This window comes from Mesoplodon densirostris, chromosome X (assembly GCF_025265405.1).
Source record: "Mesoplodon densirostris isolate mMesDen1 chromosome X, mMesDen1 primary haplotype, whole genome shotgun sequence".
NCBI classification, from domain to species: Eukaryota; Metazoa; Chordata; class Mammalia; order Artiodactyla; family Ziphiidae; genus Mesoplodon; species Mesoplodon densirostris.
The window spans coordinates 101,205,780-101,233,199 of NC_082681.1; the positions used below are offsets into that span (position 1 = coordinate 101,205,780).

The following is a 27,420-nucleotide window of genomic DNA, read 5'->3' on the forward strand; positions in this document are numbered from 1 at the left end:
TATGGTACTTCAATCTAAAAATGCACATTTCTTTTCACTTTTTAAGATCTCTGGAATCTGATTGCATCACATAATCAATGCATAGTGCATTTACCTAGACTGAAGGTATTTATAGAGACTTGTCTTGGTTTCTGCCAGTCATCTGGGGACACCACCAACCTGAGACCACTTTAAGTTCCCCATTTGATATTTTTTGTATCACAACTCTGACTTGAATTCAGGCTTCAAAACTGTTTGAATACTGGCTTGTGGTTTAAGTTTTTAAGAGTTATTTTCCCCCTCTACCAGGTGCCAAAGTTGAAATGTGCAGGTTTCTTTGGTGTTTCTTTCTGTATGTTAAGTTTATCTCTCTGCATTGACCCTTTGTGTCTCAGATAATAGAGTCCCCATCTTGGGTGTTTTCCTTCCTCAGTGGTACATAAAGTGAGTGAGTGGTGCATTTCACAACTGTCATATTTTCAGTGAAATATGGTCACTTGTCAAAAGTCACAAGGCACTTGAGAACCAAGGAGACAGATTAAACCAATGTTTTCTAACTCTAAATCTCACACTCATTCTAAATGATCATGCTTCTTTCAACAAAAATTATAATGAAAAGTATTTTTAAAGTTTCTCATTTTAAAATCCTTTAATTAATGGATCAAATATATAACCAAATATACTATATAAGAAAACACACTCATCACTACATAAATCTGATTTTTAAAATTCAAATGAAAGACTCACATGAATTTCAAACTTCCAGCCACTCACTGCCTCGTCTGTAAGGATTTTAGTGAAAGATATTGTTAGCCCATCTCGAAAAAATCGCTGACATGCTTCACTTTTAACATCAAGGCCTAAGAAAAGGGAGAAAAATTAATGTAAACAAAATATTTCTCTGGTTGTCTTACAATGTCCAATTACATGATAAAAAGTAATAATTGTAAAATATTCAGTAACAGCTAACAACTGCCGACTAGCTTTGGAAAAAAACTCACAGCATTATGTATAAGAGGTCAAAAAGGTAACAGATTCAGAAACAAAAATAATCTTCAAAGAATTTCAAAAATAGTTAACTGTATAAAAGTACATTAATCCAAGTAATATTAAGATGAATTGAAACTATTTCAAATTATGACACTGGACCAACCTTAAATACAAAATGGTTATGAGTACCATGTGATAGGGGATTTAAATACTTCACAGTATTTTACTCTCTGACAACAAATCTTAAAATTTTTTAAATGATGTTTTTTGGGGACTTCCCTGGTGGCGCAGTGGTTAAGAATCCGCCTGCCAATGCAGGGGACACGGGTACAAGCCCTGGTCCAGGAAGATTCCACATGCCACAGAGCACCTAAGCTCGTGCGCCACAACTACTGAGCCCGTGCTCTAAAGCCTGCAAGCCACAACTACTGAGCCCGCGCGCCTAGAGCCAGTGCTCCGCAACAAGAGGAGCCAACCCAATGAGAAGGCCGCACACCGCAACGAAGAGTAGCCCCCAATCACCGCAACTAGAGAAAGCCCGCACGCAGCAATGAAGACCCAACGCAGACAAAAATAAATAAAATTAATAAAAATTTTTTAAAAAGTGACGTTTCTCAACTATTTTTAAAATCTCATTTTGGTTGTACATTATCCATTTGACATCAAATACTATTCTACTATTCTACAGAAGAGTTTCATTGATTAAAGATAAATTATCATCTTCCATATTAGTCTCTTCCACTGGCTCAACATCTATGTTTCTTTATATCTTTATTTTATTTTATTATTATTATTTTTTTTGTGGTACGCAGGCCTCTCACTGTTGTGGCCTCTCCCGTTGCGGAGCACAGGCTCCAGACGCGCATGCCCAGTGGCCATGGCTTACGGGCCTAGCCGCTCCGTGGCACGTGGGATCTTCCCGGACCAGGGCACGAACCCGTGTCCCCTGCATCGGCAGGCGGACTCTCAACCACTGCGCCACCAGGGAAGCCCTATATCTTTTTTTTAATTTCACCTGATTTCAGAAAGGCAACAGAGCTACATGCCCCCAGACACACAAAATAATCTTTAACTCTTGATGACAAAATGAGAAGCCATTCAATTTGAACATAAGAGTATTATTTGATTTTGGTTGTACAACAGACATGACATTTAAGCCCAGTACTGTAGTTTAAAAAATCTGAACCTTGCCTAAAATTAAAATAAACCACGGTTCCAAAGAAATATGGGGAGGAGGAGGGGATTGCATGTCTAATGAATGTCAATGATATTAAATGAAATACCATTGTGTGTTTTTACCTATCACTGTACAGTCAGGACCTAAAACATGTCTAGGACAGAAGTCTTCAAAAATTTGCTGAATTGATGAATAAATGTGTAAATGAACAAAAGAAATTTGAGTGGTGAAAACAATGGTAATCTGATATGCATTTTCATAGCTCATTAGATTGGTTTTCTAAGATTAGTAAAGTGTAACGACACATTCCTTAAATGAAGGAGGGTAATTACTCTAAGACAAAGGAAATTTTACTCTTGCCGTGGAATGAGACAGACTTAAGCAAGGTACTAAAGACAATAATTTTTACAACATTTAATTTCAATTGTGATAATTCCTATTGATAATTAGAACATATCCATGGCTACCCTATTTCAGAAACTGAAACATTACTGCTGTTTATTTTAATCTCCAATGCCTTAAAAATGAGTAGATATTACAATAGTAGCCCTTTGCTAAGAGAATTCAATTGCACCTAAAGAAAACTAGTCACTGAAAAAAATAATGATTAATTCCAAAATTAAGCTTTTACTTCTAGACAAGAATAACAGCATGACTCCTTTTTATTGGGTTATTTTTTTAAAAAAACACAGGACCTCATCTTTCAGGTCTTTTTTTCTTTTAGAGAAAATCCAAACCTTTTCTGTGTATTAAAGAATAATCAACACGTAAGCTAGACAGTTTAAATATGAATATATACAAATTTTATGTATAACTTCAGGAAGTTCACAAACATCCTTGAAGGCTGTCTGAAGGATATGAACCCTTGCTCTAGGGACAAATCATAAGCCATAGCAAGAAAACTTAGTTAAATGTTCTAGCCTAGGAATACACAGAAAAAGCCTTCAGGCATGAAGTGAAACTATTAGCTAGTACCATACATTATGGAAAGCTTAAGAGCATTTAAACTTACCTTTTTTACTAAGATCAATAGCAGCTTCTAAAAGCACTTCTAATTCCCCTTTCGGCAAAACTGGAACCACCCATCGAGGCCTAAGAGTTTTAATAATATAAAAAGATGTTTATTGGTTGAACACTGAAAGAGGCACTATAAATGAGTTACTAATTACAATTACTCACTTAGCTCACCATGAAAATATTAAAATGAAACTAAAATATTAAAACCACAAGGTTGGCAGAACATCTGCTTCGTGGGACTAAGCATCATCTGTTGTCTCTACAAACAAAAATTTTTTAAGGAACTGTCAAACAAAAGATATAGCAATGAGAGAAGGGAAAATAAAATTATTTTAATAACAGAATATAAAACTACTATAATAATCAAGTATGACTAGAATATAAAACTACTATAATAATCAAGTATCACTTAAATGGATACCTATTGTTAGAGTTTATAGGAAAGTGCTCTTTCAGGATTCAGGTTAAAGGAGACATGATGAACCTCTTAGTTGTCATCCACTTCCTCATAAAGAAGAAAAAATCTAGGTGGCAAATGACTAATTTCTGCCTCATCAACTTTTCCTGAAGGTTAAGTTAGACGTAGGTCTCCAAGTCTTTATGCCTCCACAGGCACCCTCCTCCCTCAAACAACGATGCAGCATACACCCAGGTGGTGCTTTCTCTGCTCCCAGTGCCAGCGGCCCAACCATCTGGGAGTCCATCCTCTTCCTACCCCTTCATCCCTCACTACCACCCAACTTACCAAGTGCTCCAAAAAACCCCATTTTGATAAAAAGTGCTCCATGACCACATAATCTATTAGAAACCAATGTATACCACCCTTTCTCATTGTTTTTATTTACATAAAAAAACATCACTTGTGTTTCTCTCCCCTTGCAGATTTGCTAACATGCAACTTTGCCCTCGAGTGAGCGTAAGAAGTACACTTTATCATCAGCAACCACTAGACAAAAATTGAAAAGTAACAGTACAACCTTTTGCTATGATAACTCTGCTACAGAGAATGGGCAGGGACATTACAACTTTATACAACTGTTTGTTTGTTTGACCAATTCATTATATACCATTACTACAGGCATCTGCCAAAAGAATCACATTAATGTGTTCTTTCAAACATACCTTTAAAAACAATGAGTTAAATATATATTTATTAATAGGAAAAATATTTAAAATAAATGAAGTGAGGAAAACAAGTTATAAAATGATATTATAGTAAGAATTCCATATTTGTACAGAAAGCAGCACATATGATAATAAACAGAAAGACAACCTGGAAGAATGTACACCTTACTGTTAGTAGTAACTTTTGGTTGGGAGGTGTGTATCTACAGAGGAAATTACAAAGAACATTATTGACATAATATATTTCTATGTTTAACAAGATGTACTTATATTATATTACTGTAATCAGAATGTTTTTTTAAAAACACAAAGGGTTTCTATTTCCCCTGACATTATATATGTAATGGTGTTAACTGACTTTTAAAAAGTAAACTTACTAAGGCAAGTAAGTGCCTATAAGTGTATTTTCATTACTTTTCTTTTGGGGGGTTGGAGGGATGTGTCACACCTCCTTAGGACTCACTTGTTGAGCTCACAGCCTGGTGAAGACCAGAGACATGCAGGATGGTTCCCTGAAATGCTCTTCCCTTATCTTCTTTAAATCTTTTCCTTCCCATACACACAAGCTTAAACTTTCATACTCTCAGAGTCTTACACGAAATAATCAAAGCATGGGACGGGGGCTTCCCTGGTGGCGCAGTGGTTGAGAGTCCGCCTGCCGATGCAGGGGACGCAGGTTCATGCCCTGGTCCGGGAAGATCCCACATGCTGTGCAGCGGCTGGGCCTGTGAGCCATGGCCGCCGAGCCTGCGCGTCCGGAGCCTGTGCTCCGCAACAGGAGAGGCCACAACAGTGAGAGGCCCTTGTACCGCCAAAAAAAAAAAAAAGCATGGGGCGGGGAGGTGGGTGTGGGTGAATGTTTGTACTATGAGTATGAAAATGTATACTCTGAACCACTCCCCTGAGATGAAGATCAGGAGAAACAAATAGCTGAGATGGTTAAATGTCTCAAACTAATCAAGGGTTCACAAGGGGGCAGGCTCTGAGGAACTCAATCTTCTTATGACCTTGTTTACCTCAGAGCCATGCAAAAACTATTAAAGTCATCCAGTAACCCACATGCCAGTAAGGGAAATCACACATACAGTTCTACTTCAGTAACACACCAGCTAGGGTGATCATCATTAATCTGAACACTTTATTGACACTGATACTTCCTTTCATTGTTTAAATCCATTAAGAACCATGAGTTGCAAAGTACTTGGCAATGACTAAGATGTTAAGGCTATTTAAGGAGGCAGTATGGTTACTGGGATATTCCTATCCACTCTTCCTCTTTTCTTAGTACTAATCACTGTGCTGAAATACTTTTGTTTTTCCTGTGTATGACACACATTAAAAAGCAAAACAAAATCAACTCACCTATTGATCATGTCATCTAACTTTGCCAGGTCAGTATGTGGAAATGCAGGTTCCTCATCTTCAAGCTGTGGTGGGGCATCAACTTGACCTTGTTCATCTGGGGGAGTTGCCGGGGAATTTTCATTGGAAGAATCAGGCGATGAAGTCTTAATTAAATTCAAACACCAACACAGATTAGGGGGAAATAATGTAAGCTTTTAAAGAAGATATGATCATTGTAAGTTTATGATGTTTCAGGCAGTCTCTGTGCTACTATGCTTTAAAATAATTTCATTTAATCCTCAAGAGCCTAAGGAAGTATTCTTCTGCCACTTAACAGATGAAAAAAACAAACTCAGACAATAAGTAATTAGCCCTAGGTCACATAGCTCCAATTCTGTGGTCAGGATCTGAATCCAGGTCTAATTCTAAAGTTTGAGTTCTTATCCACAGTGTATACTGCTTCTCCACCTACATTTCCCATTGTATGAGCCCTTCATGATAGAAATTATTGTACACATTTTACAAATTAAAGTTTCTGACATAATATTTGTTTTTCATTCTGAAGAGAAAAAATAAATTTTATTCCACAATTCCCCTAGTCTCCAACTATTATCCAAACAATTAAAACTTCATTGTGGTTTCTAAATAAGTCACATCATTTTCAACTAATAAGGCTAATTTTATTCTTTCATTCTTCATTCTTTGTGCTTCTTTTTCTTTCCCCCATACTTTAGCTGTGTACAATATTTCCACAATTAAGTGAATGAACTTTTATGACCCTTATTAATTTTGAAAGCAGATAGTATTTTTCTCTTTCAAATTGAGACTAATCTAAATTTTAAGCTGACTTTTACTCGTATATTCTTGTATTTTCTACCTACTGTAGGTGGATGGCCCTTTTAAAGAAGGCCCCTTTCCCTATCATTTTAGCATTTATTGAACAGATGCATAAATAAGTACTTGTATTGAAGATAGGTGGGTATACCACCATTAATATATTCTACTTACCAAGTTTATATATGAACTCATAGAGCCAATTTGCAAGTAAATAGCAAACTTTTACTTAAGATGGTGAACACTACGCGCAGGTGCTATAGGGCTAGCTTCAAGGCAAAAATCTATAGAACAGAATTCAAGTTTTAGAAGCCCAATAGAAATATTTGCATTTCAAGTATGTAACTTAGGAAGTCTGCTTCGTTACTTTTTAAAAAGGCCCATTTCCTCGGTATATATGTATTATATACATGCTCACAGAAATCCTAAAGACAAAAATAACAATTAAGATACCCGCAATACCACACCAACAGATAAGCACCAATGACATTTTCAATTATTTCCTTGCAGTTTTTCTTCTGTGACCCCCCAAAAATCCTGTCTATATATATGTATAAATTTTCAATAAAATTGGGATTATACTTGCTTAAGTCTGTGTCCTTTTCCATTCAACATTTGAGTATTTTCCCACATCATAAACAATCTTTTTTAAAGAGTTGATTAATGGCCACATAGTATTAAATTAATTAAACAAAATTAAGGGACATTTAACATTCTGAAATTTTTATTGCTAACATAAAACAAAACTATACTGAATCTTTTATATATAAATATTTGTGTTGAACTTCAATTTTTCCTTAGGACAGAAACCTGGAAATATAATTACTACAACAACAGTATAAATTATTTCTTTTAGGGCTACTGACATGTATTTTACTAAATTCCAATCCAGAAAGTCTGTACCCTCCCATGAACATCTCCCAAGAGTGTTCATCCCATAGGGCCTTTGCCAAGGCTGTTTCATTTATCACTGAGCTTTACTATTATATATACTAGAGCCTAAAATTCTCTCCTATGGGAACACCCTTTTAAAAACTATTATAGATTAAGTGAAAAATCTGATTGGTTTTAGAAATTCCCTTTATGCCAATATGAAAAAAGCATTTTCAAAGTAAGCCGTAAGTTGGGTAGTGATTAATGCTATGGTTGCTTCCTCTTGGTCCAGTAAGTGCCAAATCTTCTGAAATAACTAAAATCCTAACATTAACAAATAGAGAATAAGAAAGTGAAAGAGAGATTCTACAGATAGTTAAGAATGCAATTTGTGGGAATTCCCTGGCGGTCCAGCGGTTAGGACTCCATGCTCTCACTGAGGGCCCGGGGTTCAATCCCTGGTTGGGGAACTAAGTTCCCACAAGCCGAGTGGCGCGGCCCCAAAAAAAGAAGAATGCGATTTGTTTGTTCCTTTTTTTGTTTTAATTATCATTCATCCTCAAAAATGTAAAGAGCTATTTAAAGGAAGAGGACATAATGCAGATACATAATATTAAGCTGAGTATCACAAACCCAAGAGCTCTTAGAATTATCAAGTACACCTTAAAATAAAAGTAAGGTTAGAGGTTTAATTTCTGTCTAAAGCCATGCAAACCACAAACACTGCAGAAGAAGTTAAAAGTCCATGCATGATGCAGGTATGAAACAGAAAAGAGACAGCAAAAGATACTGGAACTCAAGCTACAAGCTCCTGGTTTAAAAATATAAATCTCTGGCATCCAACACAAACTTTAGACTATGTTTAAAGAAACATGAGTACTGGCTAACAAATTTATGACACAGGAAAGACTTAACAACTCTGTCCAAGACTCGTGACCACATACAAAGTATTATATGTCCTAAAAGTGGGAACTGGAGAGGAAAAGGAATAAAGTTGACATTTATTTGGAAAAAAAAACATTAAAACCTGACGTGCTCACTTCTCTAAAATGGCAGAGGGAGAGGATGAAAGGGGGAAGGGGGGAGGGAGGGAAAGTGCACGAGCGCACGCGCACACGCAGCTCTTTCCTATCATACCTGTAATAGAGAGAATACGTAATCTATAATAGCCGGACAATAAGAACTTAACCACAAATGACAAATGTAAGTACTCTACAATAACAGTACTTTTGCCTAAAAACTTATCCATACAGAATTCTACACAAACATGTATCACCTGTAAGCAGCAAGTTTGTGATTCACATGCATGCACCTCAGCTACAAATTCACCTCTAAGTGCTGTTTGAGCTGCATATCACAAGTTTTAATGTTTGTCTTATGTGGTTTAATATGTCCCAGTATAAAATTACATACAATAGAAGGCTGAAAATTAATTATCTAAACTTACATTTCAAGAAATGAGAAAAAGAGCAGCAATCCAAACCCAAAAGAAGTAAAGGGAACAAGAAATAAAGAGTTAAAAGCATGTAAGTGGGAAGGGCGGAGAGAGTTAAAGCCAAAAATTAGTTTGGGGGAAGGTTTGATGGAATTGATAAATCCTTTAGGAAAGAGTAATCAGGAGAGAGAACACAAATCAGCAGTATAAGAGATGAAAAAGGAGATGTTACCACAGACCCTAAGACATTAAAAAGATAATAAAAAAGGATATTATAAAGTTTTACTCCAATAATTTGACAATCTAGATGAAGTGGACAAATTCCTTGAAAAGCACATTACCAAAAGCCACCAGGAAAAAAAAAATCAGAAAATTTCCCTATTAAAAAAAAAAAGTTGGATCTGCAATTACAACCGTTCCACAAATAAAGCCCCAGACCAGATGGTTTCACCAGTAAAATCTAAATAATTAATGAAGAAATAACTGAAGTCTTATACAAATTCATCCAGAGAATAGAAGAAGAAAGAATATTATGAGCTTTGAGGCCAGCATAAAAATCTAGATACCAAAATCTACTTTAAGCTCTTTGCAAACATTATTTCATTTGATCCTCTTAATGATCCTACGAAGTAGTTATACTATTATTATCCTTATTTTATAGCTAAAAAACTGAGGCTTAAAGGTCATATAATTTACCCAAAGTCATAAAGCTAGCATGGTACAAAGCTAAAATTTGAACACAAGCAATATGACTTGAGTCCATACTCTAACTATAGGCTACATCAAATGATTTAATGCTTTGCTCTGGAACTGACACAGGGCTTAAATACTTGATTTTAATGATTACTGATAGTATGAGACACCAGGGAAAAAAAAGGGGGAGGGGGACCTGCATACCCAAGCATCACCATCTACAGCACTTGAGTTTCTTTTTACTGTGTAAGACCTATGTTTATATTTCTTAAAATAACAGTTTTATGGTTACTTCACAAATTATTCAGAACATGCTCCATTATTTAATATCCCATAATAGACACATCAATGTAGCTTTAACTAGTATCTTAAACGTCCTACCTGATTCTGTTGGAGGGGGGGTTGAGACTGTCCATCAGGAGCCTGGCCCTGGTTGTCATTCCCTCCTACTGGAGAGCCACGAGTCGTGGCTGTCATACTCGACACAGGGCAGATCTTTGCAATTTTGTCTGCTTATGTAGTTGTCTTGAAAAAAGAAATTATAGTCCACTTATAGAAGATGAAGTACCAGCATTTGTCAGTCTTAAAAAGCTCCAATTCAAGAATAAACCATCTTGCAGAGACCATTGCATAACCTACAAGTAGAAGAAAAAAAGCACATTGTTTTAGACATAAAAAACATGAACTAAGGAATTGTTCGAATTTAATATTACCAGTGAATCTAGTCAGGAGAAAGTGGCTATATAAAAGAGAGGACAAAGCTGAAAAGCTCAAGTTTCATTAATACTATATTTAACTTAATAAACTGATAACAGTACATCAGCAGTTATGTCAAGAAAACATACAAGTATAGCCTTATAATATTTCAGTTTCTTCCTGGGATTCCAAAGACATTATCAAGGTATTCACTTAGTTGTCATTTCGATTCAGTTATGGAGTGGCAAAACTGTCTTCAATTTGCTAATGCCTTGAATATACACATTCCTACAATGTATTTAAGACATAAACCAAGTAATAAAATCTGATTGTTAACTGTATACTACTCCTCCAATACGACCTATTTTGTCAAATGACCTTGACTCTCCCCTTTTGGGAAGGTTTTGGCCACAGACACTCCCAGAGCCATGACAGGGCTACAGATCCAACCTGTTTAACAATGGAATTCCTCTTTGCAGAAATCTAGCAAAGGTGTATAGAGGAATACCACCAAACCCTCAATTCTACATTCTTAGCTGTGTAGTAAGATCATCCAAAGTGCTTTTAAAAACACCAACGTCCAAACCCCTCTCCAGACTGAATAAATTACAATATTCGGGAGTTAAGCCTAGGCATCAGTTCTTTTCAAAAAATCTCCCCCATGACTTATTCTAATGTACCACGAGATTGAGAACCTCAGCTGACTGATTTATAGATATTTGGTTATAAGGCAACCACACTTCCATTTAGTCCATGGTATTTACTTCAAGCTTAAATATAATCACTTAACCCAGAGATGGCGTTCTAACAAGATTTTCTCTCACTTATCAAATTGGCATAATAAAAAGCTTAAGACCGATAACATCGGGTACTGGGGAGGCTAAAAACAGAAAAATCTTTAATACATAAAGTGGAAAAACAAAAGATAACATGGTTGAACAGCCTCCCTTTCACTTTTTTTTTTTTTTTTTTTTTTTTTTTTTTTTTGCGGTATGCGGGCCTCTCACTGTTGTGGCCTCTCCCGTTGCGGAGCACAGGCTCCGGATGCGCAGGCCCAGCGGCCATGGCTCACGGGCCCAGCCGCTCCGCGGCATATGGGATCCTCCCAGACCGGGGCACGAACCCGTATCCCCTGCATCGGCAGGCGGACTCTCAACCACTGCGCCACCAGGGAGGCCCTCCCTTTCACTTTTGTTTTCCATTTTTATACAACCTACATACACTAACAAAAAATTTTATGTGAAGTAGACAATTTTAAAACCCAGAAAAACCCACCTATCATTTTCTTCAGCCACTTTGGGTTGGCTGGCATTTTTTTTTTCTTACCACTCAAAATATCAGCTAACCAATTCAACTTCATTCTCTCTACTTCAAATTTGCTCCAATCTCTTTCTTTTGATCCCACTGCTCATGATCCCCAGTGAATGATGCTCCCTCAATCTTTTCCCGGAAACCTTGTTCTTAGCCTATAAATATGCTTGAATCTTTGTTACTGAAATGAAAAATCACCAACCTCTGTCCTTCCCTTTCCCCCCAAATCTTAAAAAGAATGCCTCTGCTTCTCCCTTCCCTTTCACTTTTTCCACTCTCTCTCATCATCTAGCTGCATCTAAGCTATCAAAACTGTTTTAAGCCACTGGGTCTTAACTGAGGTCTATGGATAGGTTTGAGGATTAACTCCGGTAAAATTACATGCAAAGCTTTGTAAATATGTACATTTGGGGGTGGGGGAGGTCTGGTTCACAGATCACCAATGCTCTACTAACTGACAATTAACTGGTAATCAAATGACTGCCCCTTGCCGTTCACCCTGTTTGCCCTCTTCTTAGCGTTAGCCACAACTGGCTGCCACTACCCCCACACCTCCCTTCTTGAAGGTCTGAGCTTTCTTGGCTTATACAATCCTGGACTCAAGTTTCCTTTCCTTTCTACTTCTTTTCAAAGGGGAGGGTAGAGAACAGTAGGTAGTAGTGATGTCAGTGACAAGTACAGTTTTCGACACTGAAACAGAGGTGAAAACACCCACTAGACAATTGACTCTATAAGTCAGGAATTGAAGGAGAACTTGGGGGTCTTGAACAGAACGCTAATGTTCACAAGAGTGGGAGATGGATTCATTAGTATCATCTGGGAGCCCCCCGAATACACACCTCCTTCTGAAAGTGAGGGGGTCACAATCTTGGGGGGGTGGGAAGAAATAGCATAATATATTCCCAAGTGTCGAAACCCTGAGGCACACCAAAATTAAAGTGGTGTTTCAGTAAGTCTAAAAAATTAATTCTATTATTTTGTCCACTAAACCAATGTTATCGCTCTTCAAAAATAATTTCCGGGAAGCAACCGAGCCATGGCCACTGGGCCTGCGCTCCGCAACGGGAGGGGCCACAGCAGTGAGAGGCCCGTGTACCGCAAAAAAAAAAAAAAAAAAAAAGACAATTATATATATATATGCAACCTAACAGAGCCCCAAAACATATGAAGCAAAAAATGACAGAGGAGCGAGAAACAGACAATCCAACAACAATAGTTAAAAGATTTCAGGGCCTTCCCTGGCAGTCCAGTGGTTAAGACTCTGCACTCCCGCTGCAGGGGGCGCAGGTTCGATCCCTGGTTGGGGAACTAAGATCCCACATGCTGCATGGTGCGGGCCAAAAAAAAAAGAGAAGACTTCAACTCCCCACTTTCAATAATGGATAGAACTAAGCAGATCACCAAGTAAACAAAAAACTTTAACAACTATACACCAACTAGATCATACAGACATCTATAGAACACTCTACCCAACAGCAAGAATATACAGTCTTCTTGAGTACACATGAACATCCTCCAGGACTGACCATATGCTAGGCTGTAAATTAAGTCTCAATAAACTTAAGGGATTGAAAGTTAAGTATATTCTTTGAACACAGTGGAATGAAATTAGAATTCATCCAAAGGAAATTTCACAAGCATGTGAAAATTAAATAGATTTATTTTGCCATGGTAATCATTTAAACCACTTACTAGCTCCTCAGTTGATTTTCCTGGTATAAAATCCTGCCATCTACAAATAATAAAAATTCTGAATTCTCCTTAAAGATAAAACTAAGGGGGGCTTCCCTGGTGGCGCAGTGGTTGAGAATCCGCCTGCCAATGCAGGGGATATGGGCTCGTGCCCCAGTCCGGGAAGACCCCACATGCCGCAGAGCGGCTGGGCCCGTAAACCATGGCCACTGAGCCTGCGCGTCCGGAGCCTGTGCTCCGCAACGGGACGGGCCACAACAGTGAGAGGCCCGCGTACCACACAAAAAGAAACAAACTAAGGTAAGATGTTGTCACTGAAATATACCGTAACACTATTTCTTTTCTTGCTTAATGTTAAAAACTTCAGCACACAAAAAGGTTAGACTAAAATAGCTGCACAGCACTTACCTTAAGAAACAAAACAAGTCCTCACAATCACTATTTTTTAAAATTGTCCAGCCCTACAAACAACAGGCATCCAAACATATTCACCCAAAACATCAATGAAAACTTAGGAAGTGATGGAAACATCAATAGTCGTAAGTACAATCTATATTTAATCTATTTCAAATCAATGATATGAAGAGATGGGGAGGGGAAGAGAGAAATGAGGAAAACGGTATAGAATTACAGTAGAAAAAGAATGAACCAAAAAGGAAATGAGAGAAGCAATGAGGAGTGACAAACAGTTAACATCTACTGAGCAGTCACCATGTGCCAGGTACCATTTAAAAGTTTTGATCTATTAACTCACTTAATACTCAATTTCAAGAGGTAAGTACTCATTATTACCATTTTACAGACAAAAAACTGAGGTACATAAAGACAATCTGACTAAAATGAAATAATAGGGGACAAAGCTAGCAAATCAAATTTCAAATCTAGATACCCTGGTACCAACAGTTCTGCTTAACGCCTTGCTATGCTACATTGCTCTTTCTATTTCAGTGCTATAGGAGGAGAGACCATAGAGGGGAGAAACAGAGGTACTTCATCAATCCTATTAAGTGTGTTAGTCAACCACTCTTGTTAAAGATCTCAAACTTATTTTGCCAGAAGCAGTGTGGTACACAAAAGCAATTTTCTAACCAGAAATATGTGAACTTAAATTTCTACTGTAGTACTTAACTGTGTGACCTTAGGCAAAGTTCCCAAACCTCTTTGGGACTTAGTCTCCTCACCTGAGGATACAAGGCTATGGTTGTTGATGATTAAATGAGGTAATGATTATCTTTAAATGTCAGACAGGGCTGTCCAGTTAAGTATTAGCTCTCTTTCCTCTCAAATAACATTCCACTGGAGGGGAGACACTTTAAAGACAACTATTTGCAATTTAGTACTGAGGATGGAACATGTGTGAGGGTTCTGGAGTGAAAAAAGACTTGGTAAATATGAAGTCTGTTCTGCTACAAAACATGTACAGGCATACCTTGGAGATACTGTGGGTTCAGTTCCAGACCACCACAATAAAGCAAATATCACAAAGCGAGTCACACGAAGTTTTTGGTTTCCCAGTACACATAAAAATTATGTTTATAGTATACTGTAGTCTATTAAGTGTGCAACAGCATCATGTCTAAAAACACAGTGTACATACCTTAATTCAAAAATACTTTATTGCTAAAAATGCTAACCATCACCTTAGCCTTCAGCAAGTCATAATCTTCTTGCAACAGTAACAAAGATCACTGATCACAGATAACCGTAACAAATATAATAATGAAAAAGCTTCAAATATTGTGAGAATTACCAAAGTGTGGCAGAGACACAAAGTGAGCAAATGATGTTGGAAAAACGGCACCAACAGACTTGCTCGATGCAAGGTGGCCACAAACCTTCAATTTGAAAAAAACACATTATCTGCCAAGAGCATTAAGCGAAACGCGATAAAGTAAGGTATACCTGTAGTTTTGTAATGGTATTTAGCTCACTGGCAAACAAACAAAAAAATGGCTAGCTCACTGGCCAGTAAACACACCTGCAAATCATGTTACTTCATAAGCAATTTCCCCCTCAACACATTAACGTTTTGCACCAAGTAACAGCAGCTGAATGCAGCATGAGGGTTGGGGATAAAGGTCTGGACCAGATAGCCATCACCCTATATTTTTCTTGGCTCAGTCTGGCCGCATGCTCTGTCTTGTAAGTATGTATACTGTTCCTCCTGACCTTTGTGCATTTTAATTTTATTTCAGCCTTGTGTCCTTAACTCAGTAACCTCAACCATTCCCTATATGGAAGGGTTCTATTAGGTTACCTTTAAAAAGAAAAAAAAAAAAAGTCCTATATTTACCATAGTTTGTCAGGAGTTTAGGATCTTTTAAACTGTGCTGTTTATTTTATTGAAATTCTTACTGTTTTTGTTAGTGCTCTAATTACAAAGTTACATAGCTTCTGAGTGATCAGTTTGCTCTCAATCCTGTTTCCTCCGTAAGCCCTCTTACTTTTTGGTGCATGATTTTTGCAGAACATGAGGCTTTTCAGCAATTGAAATATAACAGATATACCTATAACAGATCATATTTAATCTCCAAGTATCTTCTGCTCTCTTTCAAGGTGGCTAATACCTTCAGAGATTGCTGGGAAGCTTTAATGGAAGAATGTATGTGAAATGCCACGTACACAGAAGGCACACAACAAATAATAGATGTTCTAACAAGTGCTGGTTATTTCTCCCTTGAAATGCTAATTAGATTACTATATACGCTCGACAATTCTTATTTCCAGGCGCCCTGGCACCCTATGATCTCCAAATCAGTCCAGAGGAAAAGTATTCTCCCAATCATAAATTACCAGGATGCTATGCTCCTGACATACATATTATACTTGCATAGGTTGAACTTTAAAATGAATGAACAGCCTCAATAGTTTTATTAATATAGCTGCTTTTATTATTCTGTTACATTAACACAGAATCCTACCATACCTCAAAAGTTTGCCCTACTTTTTAAAAAGTTTCAACTCAAATCTTACCATCTGTAAGACAATTCACAGCACAGCGTTCGTATCAGAATTTGTGCTGGCTCTAAAGAAAACGTGACAACAGGAAGACTAAAGAAATCACTAGGGACTTCCCTGGTGGCACAGTGGTTAAGAATCCGCCTGCCAATGCAGGAGACACGGGTTTGAGCCCTGCTCCGGGAAGATCCCACATGCCGTGGAGCAACTAATAATCCTGTGCACCACAACTACTGAGCCTGCGCTCTAGAGCCCGCGAGCCACAACTACTGAAGCCCGCGCGCCTAGAGCCTGTGCTCCACAACGAGAGAAGCCACAGCAATGAGAAGCCCACGCATCGCAACAAAGAGTAGCCCCCACTCGCCGCAACTAGAGAAAGCCCGCGCACAGCAACGAAGACCCAACGCAGCCAAAAATAAATTAATTTAAAAAATAAAAAGAAACCAGTAACAAAGAGACACCAAAATTATGCAGTGCTACACAGTAAGTAAACTATTTATCTGTTGAGTAAAAGAATGGACAAATGAACCACCCTTTTAGGTAGAAATATAAGTATATTTTTCATTCAATAAATAGGGAAATAACCTGGTAAATATGGAATTGGAGTCCCGGTTCCAGTCATCTAACTCCAAGCACCAGGTTTCTATCAACAATATAATAAGCTGGCTCAAGTTTGCCAAATCTGGTTCTACCTTAACAGCATTTTAAAAAATTAAATTACTTTCTATTTTAATGCTGCTTAAATATGTGCATAAATGAAATCAGAATTCAACTCCTTATGCTTATTGCTCTTCTACAAAACAAATTTTCAAACTAAATACAAACAAAACTATTAATATTAATAATATGTGACAGATGGCAGCATACTGCTGACTGCTAAGGCATAGGTTCCTTTGAGCTTTGCACGGCTATCCTACTACTATCATGTACCATGTGGGAAACACAGCTTTCCTACTTGAATTACTACATCACTCTGTACACATGGTTTGCCATGACATCATTTTTCCTTCAAACCAACACATCATTTTTGTGTTAAGTCTGCTTCTGTTGCTCTCATCTGACAAATTAAATTGTACAACTGAGCAGCCACGTGTTAAAAACACAAAGCTAACATCAATGGCTGAAATGGTGTGGCGGTTCCTGATTATGAGACAATCATCCACGTACTCAAAAACACATGTACTAACGTTTAAGAATATCATAAAAATGAAAAGACTTGTTTTAAAAAGAAAATATTTGTTCTAACTTGAGCACAAAAAGGGCACCAAAGAGATACTTTGAAGGCTAGAACCTTGCAGGGAATCAGGGAGAGGTGTTCAAAGGCGATTAAGATTTGGAAATTAACTGCTCCAATTATAGGAAATTCTACATTTAAATCTTCTCTTTAAAGGTTTTTGGTTACAACACTGTGAAGCTAGCTCATTGCTATCAGCAAGAAGGTCTCTCTTTCGGGCTTCCCTGGTGGCGCAGTGGTTGGGAGTCTGCCTGCCGATGCAGGGGACGCAGGTTCGTGCCCCGGTCCGGGAGGATCCCGCGTGCTGCGGAGCAGTTGGGCCACAGAGCCATGGCCGCTGGGCCTGCGCGTCCGGAGCGGAAGAGGCCACAGCAGTGAGAGGCCCGCGTACCGCATCTCTCTTTTACTGAGTCTAAAGTCTATTTCCCTTGTCACTGATACCTATAGCTTATAGTTCTGCCCACAGAAACAAACGTTAATATTCACCACTTTCTAAATTATAATCCTTCAAAATACTGAGATTTATAGTGTACACACACTCAGGTCACTTTTCAAGAAAAGATATACTTTTACTTAAATATTCCTTTATTTACTAAATCCTTACAAAGGGTGCAAAGTCTCAATAAATTCTAGTCCCTAAACAAAGCAACCTAATCATAAAAAGCAAGTGAGCAACGTTGACTTAAAATATTAAACACAGGGCCTCCCTGGTGGCGCAAGTGGTTGAGAGTCCGCCTGCCGATGCAGGGGATACGGGTTCGTGCCCCGGTCTGGGAGGATCCCATATGCCGCGGAGCGGCTGGGCCCGTGAGCCATGGCCGCTGAGCCTGCGCGTCCGGAGCCTGTGCTCCGCAACGGGGGAGGCCACAACAGTGAGAGGCCCGCATACCGCAAAAAAAAAAAAAAAAAAAAGAAAATATTAAACACAGTCACATACCAAATGTCACAGAAGGTATGCCTACTTACCAGTCTACTCTTTGTTAAAGGACAGATTAAGATAAACAACTCAAAGTTATTTATTAATAGCTCTTACCAATCTTTATCAAAATTAGTTAACACTTTTAGAAGTTAACTAATCCAATCATGAAATGCTGATCCAACACATTGAAAAGAGACACTTCATTTCATTTAGTCAATATTTTAAGCAAGCCAGACACATTATTGATAATTACCATTTTCCATGTGCATCCAGTAGGTACTCTTTTTGCCTGAAACTTCCACAATGAGATTGAATCACAAATGTAATGAATTTGAAAAGGAAACCAAGAATTTGAAATTCCTTCTAGTCGTTGAGATTATCTTCACTATGTTTGAAGTTACATATTATAGTTTTTAAGTAAGTCTTGAAATATAATTCACATACTATATAAAACACTCTAAGTGTACCATTCAACTGTTTTCAGTTTATTCAGAGTTGTACAGCTATCACCACAATCAATTTTAGAATATTTTCATCACCCCAAAAAGAAACCCCACGGTGGCACAGTGGTTGAGAGTCCGCTTGCCGATGCAGGGGACACGGGTTCGTGGCCCGGTCCGGGAAGATCCCACACGCCACAGAACGGCTGGGCCCGTGAGCCATGGCCGCTGAGCCTGCGCTCTGCAACGGGAGAGGCCACAGCAGTGAGAGGCCCGCATACCGCAAAAAAAAAAAAAAAAAAAGAAACCCCATACCTATTAGCAGCAATCATTCCCCCTTCCCTCCTCCCTCACCCCCAGCCCCAAGCTAATCTACTTTTTGTCTTTATAGATTTGCCTATTCTGAACACTTCATATAAATGGTATCATACAACCTGGAGTCTTTTATGACTGGCTTCTTTCACTTAGCATGACTGTTTTCAAGGCTCATCCAAATTGTACCATGTATCAGTACACTTCATTTCTCTTTATAGTTGAAAAATATTCCATTGAATGGTACACATTTTATTTAGGCATTCATTAGTTGGACATTTACATTATTCTGCAATATGATTTTATATATGTAGACTCCATTAAGAGAGATATATGAAAAAAAAGCTATCCTTTCAACTCTGTATGTCTGTGTATAATTAATCCTAAAGGTTCTACACTCTGCAGTACACCATGAAGGCTGATACTCAAATCAAAAGTGAAAGCTATATGAAGTACTGAAAATGAAAACATTAAAAACTTTAAATGTGGTATATAGGGACTTCCCTGGTGGCACAGTGGTTAACAATCCGCCTGCCAATGCAGGGGACACGGGTTTGAGCCCTGGTCCGGGAAGATCCCACATGTCGTGGAGCAACTGGGCCCGTGTGCCACAACTACTGAGCCTGCGCTCTAGAGCCTTCGAGCCACAACTACTGAAGCCCGTGCGCCTAGAGCCCGTGCTCCACAACAAGAGAGGCCAGCGCAATGAGAGGCCTGCGCACTGCAACGAAGAGTAACCCCTGTGGGCCGCAGCTAGAGAAAGCCCACGCGCAGCAACAAAGACCCAATGCAGCCAAAAATAAATAAATAAATTTATAAATTTATACATACATATAAAAAATTTGGCCTATACAAAAAGTTCACTGGTGGTAAAACATATGCAATCTTATTAAAACAAATCAGATATTCTTAAGGGTGTTCAAGAGTTATCTCTATCCTTGCCCATCCCTTAAAGCATGTTTATATAGGGAAATCTGGTTAAATAATTAAAGGCAGGGTAAAAAATAAAATCTACCTGTTTATCTTGGTGACATTATAGAATACCGACTCTGCACCAGACCCTGAAGAGACAAAACAGTAAACAACACTCAGTTTCTGCCCTTAAGGAATTCACCAGTCTAGCCCCCTTACTACCAAAGGAACAGAATAGCAAGTATATTCTTTAAAATGTATTTCATAACCGTGAAGTTCACACAAAAAAGAATGATAGCTAAGCTTAGAGACATTTGTTGGGTTACATAAAAAAAGTCCTGGAGAGTGGAATGAATGTAGAATAGAATAAGCTTCCTGGTTTATACCTTTTTTTTTTTTTTTTTTTGCCGTACGCGGGCCTCTCACTGTTGTGGCCTCTCCCGTTGCGGAGCACAGGCTCCGGACGCGCAGGCCCAGCGGCCATGGCTCACGGGCCCAGCCGTTCCGCGGCATATGGGATCCTCCCAGACCGGGGCACGAACCCGTATCCCCTGCATCGGCAGGCGGACTCTCAACCACTGCGCCACCAGGGAGGCCCTATACCTTTTTTGATAATGAAAGTATTACCTTTTTTTTTTTTTAACCTTTTGACCCACTTCACCCATTTCTCCCACTCCACCCCCTACCTCTGTCAATCACCAATCTGTTCTCTGTATCTATGAGCGTGGGTTGGTTTGTTTAAGATTCCACATACAAGAGAGATCACATTTGTCTTTATGAAGTCCATCCATGTTGTCGCAAATGGCAAAATTTCATTTCATTCTTTTTCATGGCCGAGTAAGTTGTGGCACGTGGACCCAGTAGTTGTGCCTTGCAGACTCTAGAGCGCAGGCTCAGTAGTTGTGGCACACGGGCTTAGTTGCTCCGTGGCATGGGGGATCTTCCTAGACCCGGGCTCAAACCCGTGTCCCCTGCATTGGCAGGCAGATTCTTAACCACTGTGCCATCAGGGAAGCCCCATAGCTTCTATTTTTAATTTGAGGAACCTCCAGACTGTTTTCCACAGTGGCTGCACCAATTTACATCCCAGCAACACTGCACAAAGGTTCCCTTTTCTCCATACCCTCACCAACACTTGTTATTTCTTGTCTTCTTGGTTTATTTCTAAAGGCCATATTTTAATTTGAAGTATTGAATCTCTCAAGTGCAAAGATCTTTCCAGAGGTATTCACCAATAAGCATATGAAAAGGTTCTAACGGCATTAAACACAGGCAAATGGATATTTAAGCCACAATTAGATATTACTAAATCTCCACCCAAATGGATAAACTTAAAAGGACCAACAATACTAAATGCTGCTAAGGAACAATGACATCAACTACAGGGCTGATAGGATTCTAAACTAATATAACCAACCACTCGGGAAATCTGTTTGGCAGCATCTACTAAAGCTAAACACACATATACCCTATAACCCAGCAATTTCACTTCTGGGTGTATACCAAAGAGACCATCAGGGCTTCCCTGGTGACGCAGTGGTTGAGAGTCCACCTGCCGATGCAGGGGACGTGGGTTCGTGCCCAGGTCCAGGAAGATCCCACATGCAGGGGGAGCGGCTGGGCCCGTGAGCCATGGCCGCTGAGCCTGTGCGTCCGGAGCCTGTGCTCCGCAACGGGAGAGGCCACAACAGTGAGAGGCCCGCGTACCGCAAAAAAAAAAAAAAAAAAAAAAAGAGACCATCAAAAGGCACGTACTGGACTTCCCTAGAGGTCCAGTGGTTAAGACTCCAAGCTTCCAATGCAGGAGGCACAGGTTTGAACCCTGGTCAGGGAACTAAGATCCCGCGTGCCACAGCGCGGCCAAAAAAATAGTAATAATTAAAAAGAAGACACATACTAAAACAATCATGGCAACACTTTATAAGTCGTGAAAACACTGTAAACAATCTGAATGTCCACCAACAGTAGAATGTATAGACAAATAATGGTATATTTCAAATAATGACATCTTAATGAAAAAGAAGAAACTAATCAATCATGTGTTGGGCAAAAAAAGCCAGAAGCAGAGTGTATATTGTATTATTCGGTTTATATGAAATTCAAAAACAGGCATGACTAATTCATTGAAAGATATGGGTCAGAATATTGGGGGGCAGGGGGTTGGAGGAGTCGACACATAAGGGAGTCTTCTAGGATTCTGGAAATGTTCTATATGTTGATCTGAATGATAGTTATACAGATGTATACATTTATAAAAATTTATCAAGCCACACACTTAAGATTTGTGGACTTAAACTGTATGCAAGTTATATCTCAATTAAACTTAAACTGTATGCAAGTTATATCTCAATTAAAAACCAAAACTGGGGACTTCCCTGGTGATCCAGTGGTTAAAAACTCTGTGCTGGGCCTCCCTGGTGGCGCAAGTGGTTGAGAGTCCGCCTGCCGATGCAGGGGATACGGGTTCGTGCCCCGGTCTGGGAGGATCCCATATGCCGCGGAGCGGCTGGGCCCGTGAGCCATGGCCGCTGAGCCTGCGCGTCCGGAGCCTGTGCTCCGCAACGGGGGAGGCCACAACAGTGAGAGGCCCGCATACCGCAAAAAAAAAAACAAAACTCTGTGCTGCCAATGTAGGGGGTACAGGTTCGAAGTAAGTCAGGAAACTAAGATCCCGCATTCAGCATGGCCCAGCAAAAAAAAAAAAAGTAAAACTGTATAGTAGGTAAGCCACTCAAAAGATAATGTCAAACTTCCCTTGGGAGTCTAAGGCACTGGTTCTCAAAGTGTGGTCCACTAAGACCCTTTCAGCAGATTCAAGAGATTATGTTTTCATAATAATAAGACATTATTTGCCATTTTCACTGTCATTCTCTCTCAGGTATACAATGGAGTTCTTCCAGAGGCTACATGATGTATTATATCACAACAGACTGAAGGAAGAAGGAGACAGAGAATCCACCTTTTTTCATCAGGTCAGATACAAGATATTTGCAAAAATGTAAAACAATGTCACTCTTCTCACTAACTTTTGTTTTGGAAGTTATTTTTCATAAAAGTATTATTTACATTAACTTGTAATGAGTTTTATTTTTAAATACACACATAAAAATTTTAAAAGTCTGTTTTAGTTTCTAATATAGTAATACATATCAATGGATAGAAACCCACGTTAACAAAAGCTCTTTGAGGTCCTCAATAATTATAAAGAAGTCCTGAGACCAGTAAGTTTAAGAATGACGGGCTTACTGATACACAATAAAAATGATAGGCTTCTTTTGCTTCTTCTCACAGTGATGAAAAACAAGGTTATCAACATTTTCTCTGAAACCATCTGTGCCAGACAAAAATCACTACTACTCTATTTATCCGCATACTTTCATTCTCAATTCAGAAAAAAACCATCTCCCCTAAATATTATTTCTCCTGCAGGCCACATCACTTTTTAACAGCAGTACGTTCTTAAAGCTTAATCTAGACTTCAAATGAAAACTTAACCAAACTTTAAGCTGCTCTGCCAGCCAAGAAATTTTACCCCTGGCTACCAAGTCTGTAGTCCCTAAATTCACACTACAAGCTGTTGGGCAAACACAATCAACCCACAGGATACTAAATAAAATAAAGCCCTACACACACACACACACACACACACACACACACACACACACACACACATGAAAAACAAGGGAAACATTCAAATTACATTATCCCTCCCTTTACCTGTCAATCCAATACTAACTCCTAAGCCTATGAACCCTTTTTTTTAAACCTTTCCTATGTTCCTTTACTTGAAAATGTCTCTTCTCTAGACTCCAGTTTTTTCCACATCTTTAGGGATAGAGAGAAAATTTACTAACTTTAAAAGAAAACAAAAAATGTACCTTAAGTCATCTCTCATCCAACACCTTGGTTGTACAGGTAACTAATAACCTTTTGGGTCCTCACTGTTACGTGACATAACAAAGAGCAGGATTCTAAAACTAAAACACAGCCTTTATGACTCAAAGTTCAGTACACTTCCACTGGCTATGTTATTTTCACTTCAAATATGAGCAGCTTTTTAAAGCAAACCAAAAAACCCTCCAAAATAGAAGCCAATGGGATTACTGCAACTATTTAAACAATAACATTATTCATCTATTTTTGTGTATCAGTCTATTTCAAAAGCTGTAAAATATCACCTATACAAACCATGGTGAGCCTACAGTTAACACTCAACTGGATGCCAGATTGTAGTCCCCTACATGTTGGGGGAGGGGGTGGTAAAAAAAAAAAAAAGGCATGTGCTTTGATAATCCACTGTTTAATTAGTGGAGCCACATTGGGAAAACAGTCATTCTATAACCCAGATTCCTTTCTCCTGATGACCTTTCAATAGATCTCAACAGACAGAAGCTCTCGGTGGGGAGAAAGAGTTGAAGGGGAAGATAATAAAGGTGTCTGGCTTTTTAGTTAAGTACAACATTCAGTGACAGAGAAGCCAAAGTCAAATTAGCAGCACCACTTCCGGGAAAGATGGCGGAAGAGTAAGGCGCGGAGATCACCTTCCTCCCCACAGATACACCAGAAATACAGCTACACGTAGAACAACAACTACAGAACGCCTACTGAACGCTGGCAGAAGACCTCAGACCTCCCAAAAGGCAAGAAACTCCCCACGTACCTGGGTAGGGCAAAGCGGAGAGATTCCCGCACAGAGGATCGGTGCCAACTGGCACTCACCAGCCTGAGAGGCTTGTCTGCTTGCCCGCCGGGGCGGGCGGCACTGGGAGCTGAGGCTTGGGCTTCAGTCAGAGCGCAGGGAGAGGACTGGGGCTGGCGGCGTGAACACAGCCTGAAGGGGCTAATGCGCCACAGCTAGACGGGAGGGAGTCCGGGAAAAAGTCTGGACCTGCCGAAGAGGCAAGAGACTTTTTCTTCCCTCTTTGTTTCCTGGTGCATGAGGAGAGGGGATTAAGAGCGCTGCCTGGAGGAGCTCCAGAGACGGGCGCGAGCCGCGGCTGATAAGCGCGGACCCCAAAGACGGCCGTGGGACGATGGGGCTGCCGCCGCCACCAGGAGGCCTGTGTGCGAGCGCAGGTCACTGCCCACGCCCCCCTTCCGGGGAGCCTGTGCAGCCCGTCACTGCCGGGGTCCCGAGACCCAGGGACGGCTTCCCTGGGAGAACGCACGGCGCGCCTCGGGCTGGTGCAACGTAACTCCGGCCTCTGCCGCTGCAGACTCGCCCCGCACTCCGTGCCCACCCCCCCCCCCGCCTGAGTGAGCCAGAGTCCCCGAAGTGGCTGCTCCTTTAACCCTGTCCTGTCTGAGCGAAGAACAGATGCCCTCCGGCGACCTACATGGAGAGGCGGGGCCAAATCCAAAGCTGAGACCCGGGAACTGTGAGAAAAAAGAAGAGAAAGGGAAATCTCTCCCAGCAGCCTCAGAAGCAGCGGATTAAAGCTCCACAATCAACTTGATGTACCCTGCATCTGTGGAAACCCACAGCCAACATCGTCCTTAATGGTGAAAAACTGAAACCATTTCCACTAAGATCAGGAACAAGACAAGGCTGCCCACTCTCACCACTCTTATTCAACATAGTTTTGGAAGTTTTAGCCACAGCAATCAGAGAAGAAAAGGAAATAAAAGGAATCCAAATCGGAAAAGAAGTAAAGCTGTCACTGCTTGCAGATGACATGATACTATACATAGAGAATCCTAAAGATGCTACCAGAAAACTACTAGAGCTGATCAATGAATTTGGTAAAGTAGCAGGATACAAAATTAATGCACAGAAATCTCTGGCATTCCTATATACTAATGGTGAAAAATCTGAAAGTGAAATCAAGAAAACACTCCCATTTACCACTGCAACAAAAAGAATAAAATATCTAGGAATAAACCTACCTAAGGAGACAAAAGACCTGTATGCAGAAAATTATAAGACACTGATGAAAAACTTAAAGATGATACAAATAGATGGAGAGATATACCATGTTCCTGGATTGGAAAATGACTGGATTGTGAAAATGACTCTACTACCCAAAGCAATCTACAGATTCAATGCAATCCCTATCAAACTACCGCTGGCATTTTTCACAGAACTAGAACAAAAAATTTCACAATTTGTATGGAAACACAAAAGACCCCGAATAGCCAAAGCAATCTTGAGAACGAAAAATGGAGCTGGAGGAATCAGGCTCCCTGACTTCAGACTATACTACAAAGCTACAGTAATCAAGACAGTATGGTACTGGCACAAAAACAGAAAGACAGATCAATGGAACAGGATAAAAAGCCCAGAGATAAACCCACGCACATATGGTCACCTTATCTTTGATAAAGGAGGCAGGAATGTACAGTGGAGAAAGGACAGTCTCTTCAAGAAGTGGTGCTGGGAAAACTGGATAGGGACATGTAAAAGTATGAGATTAGACCACTCCCTAACACCATACACAAAAATAAGCTCCAAATGGATTAAAGACCTAAATGTAAGGCCAGACACTATCAAACTCTTAGAGGAAAACATAGGCAGAACACTCTATGACATAAATCACAGCAAGATCCTTTTTGACCCACCTCCTAGAGAAATGGAAATAAAGACAAAAATAAACACATGGGACCTAATGAAACTTAAAAGCTTTTGCACAGCAAAGGAAACCATAAACAAGACCAAAAGACAACCCTCAGAATGGGAGAAAATATTTGCAAATGAAGCAACTGACAAAGGATTCATCTCCAAAATTTATAAGCAGCTCATGCAGCTCAATAGCAGAAAAACCAAACAACCCAATCCAAAAATGGGCAGAAGACCTAAATAGACATTTCTCCACAGAAGATATACAGACTGCCAACAAACACATGAAAGGATGCTCAACATCTTTACTCATTAGAGAAATGCAAATCAAAACTACAATGAGATATCAGTTCACACCAGTCAGAATGGCCATCATCAAAAAATCTAGAAACAATAAATGCTGGAGAGGGTGTGGAGAAAAGGGAACACTCTTGCACTGCTGGTGGGCATGTGAAGTGGTACAGCCACTATGGAGAACAGTATGGAGGTTCCTTAAAAAGCTACAAATAGAACTACCATATGACCCAGCAATCCCACTACTGGGCATATACCCTGAGAAAACCATAATTCAAAAAGAGTCATGTACCAAAATGTTCATAGCAGCCCTATTTACAATAGCCCGGAGATGGAAACAACCTACGTGTCCATCAACAGATGAATGGATAAAGAAGATGTGGCACATATATACAATGGAATATTACTCAGCCATAAAAAGAAACGAAATTGAGCTATTTGTAATGTGGTGGATGGACCTAGAGTCTGTCATACAGAGTGAAGCAAGTCAGAAAGAGAAAGACAAATACTGTATGCTGACACATATATATGGAATTTAAGAAAAAAAATGTCCCGAAGAACACAGGGTAAGACAGGAATAAAGACACAGACCTACTAGAGGAATGGACTTGAGGATATGGGGAGGGGGA

At 39.5% G+C, this 27,420-nt stretch overlaps 1 protein-coding gene across 3 annotated transcripts in view; it reads right to left on the minus strand.

Moving 5' to 3' along the window:
* The window catches only part of USP9X (ubiquitin specific peptidase 9 X-linked), a 125,305-nt gene that overhangs the window by 84,279 nt on the left and 13,606 nt on the right, over positions 1–27,420 (minus strand). For 2 of the 3 annotated variants that reach the window (XM_060087967.1, XM_060087965.1), the window contains exons 2-5: positions 9,849–10,102; positions 5,651–5,796; positions 3,159–3,238; positions 727–839 (exon numbers count right to left, since the gene is read on the minus strand). In XM_060087967.1, coding sequence (XP_059943950.1) covers positions 727–839; positions 3,159–3,238; positions 5,651–5,796; positions 9,849–9,944 — 435 coding nt within the window. In that variant the 5' untranslated portion in view covers positions 9,945–10,102. Of the gene's footprint in view, positions 1–726; positions 840–3,158; positions 3,239–5,650; positions 5,797–9,848; positions 10,103–20,044; positions 20,091–27,420 lie in introns of all 3 variants that reach the window. The other variant, XM_060087966.1, reaches the window with a different exon arrangement.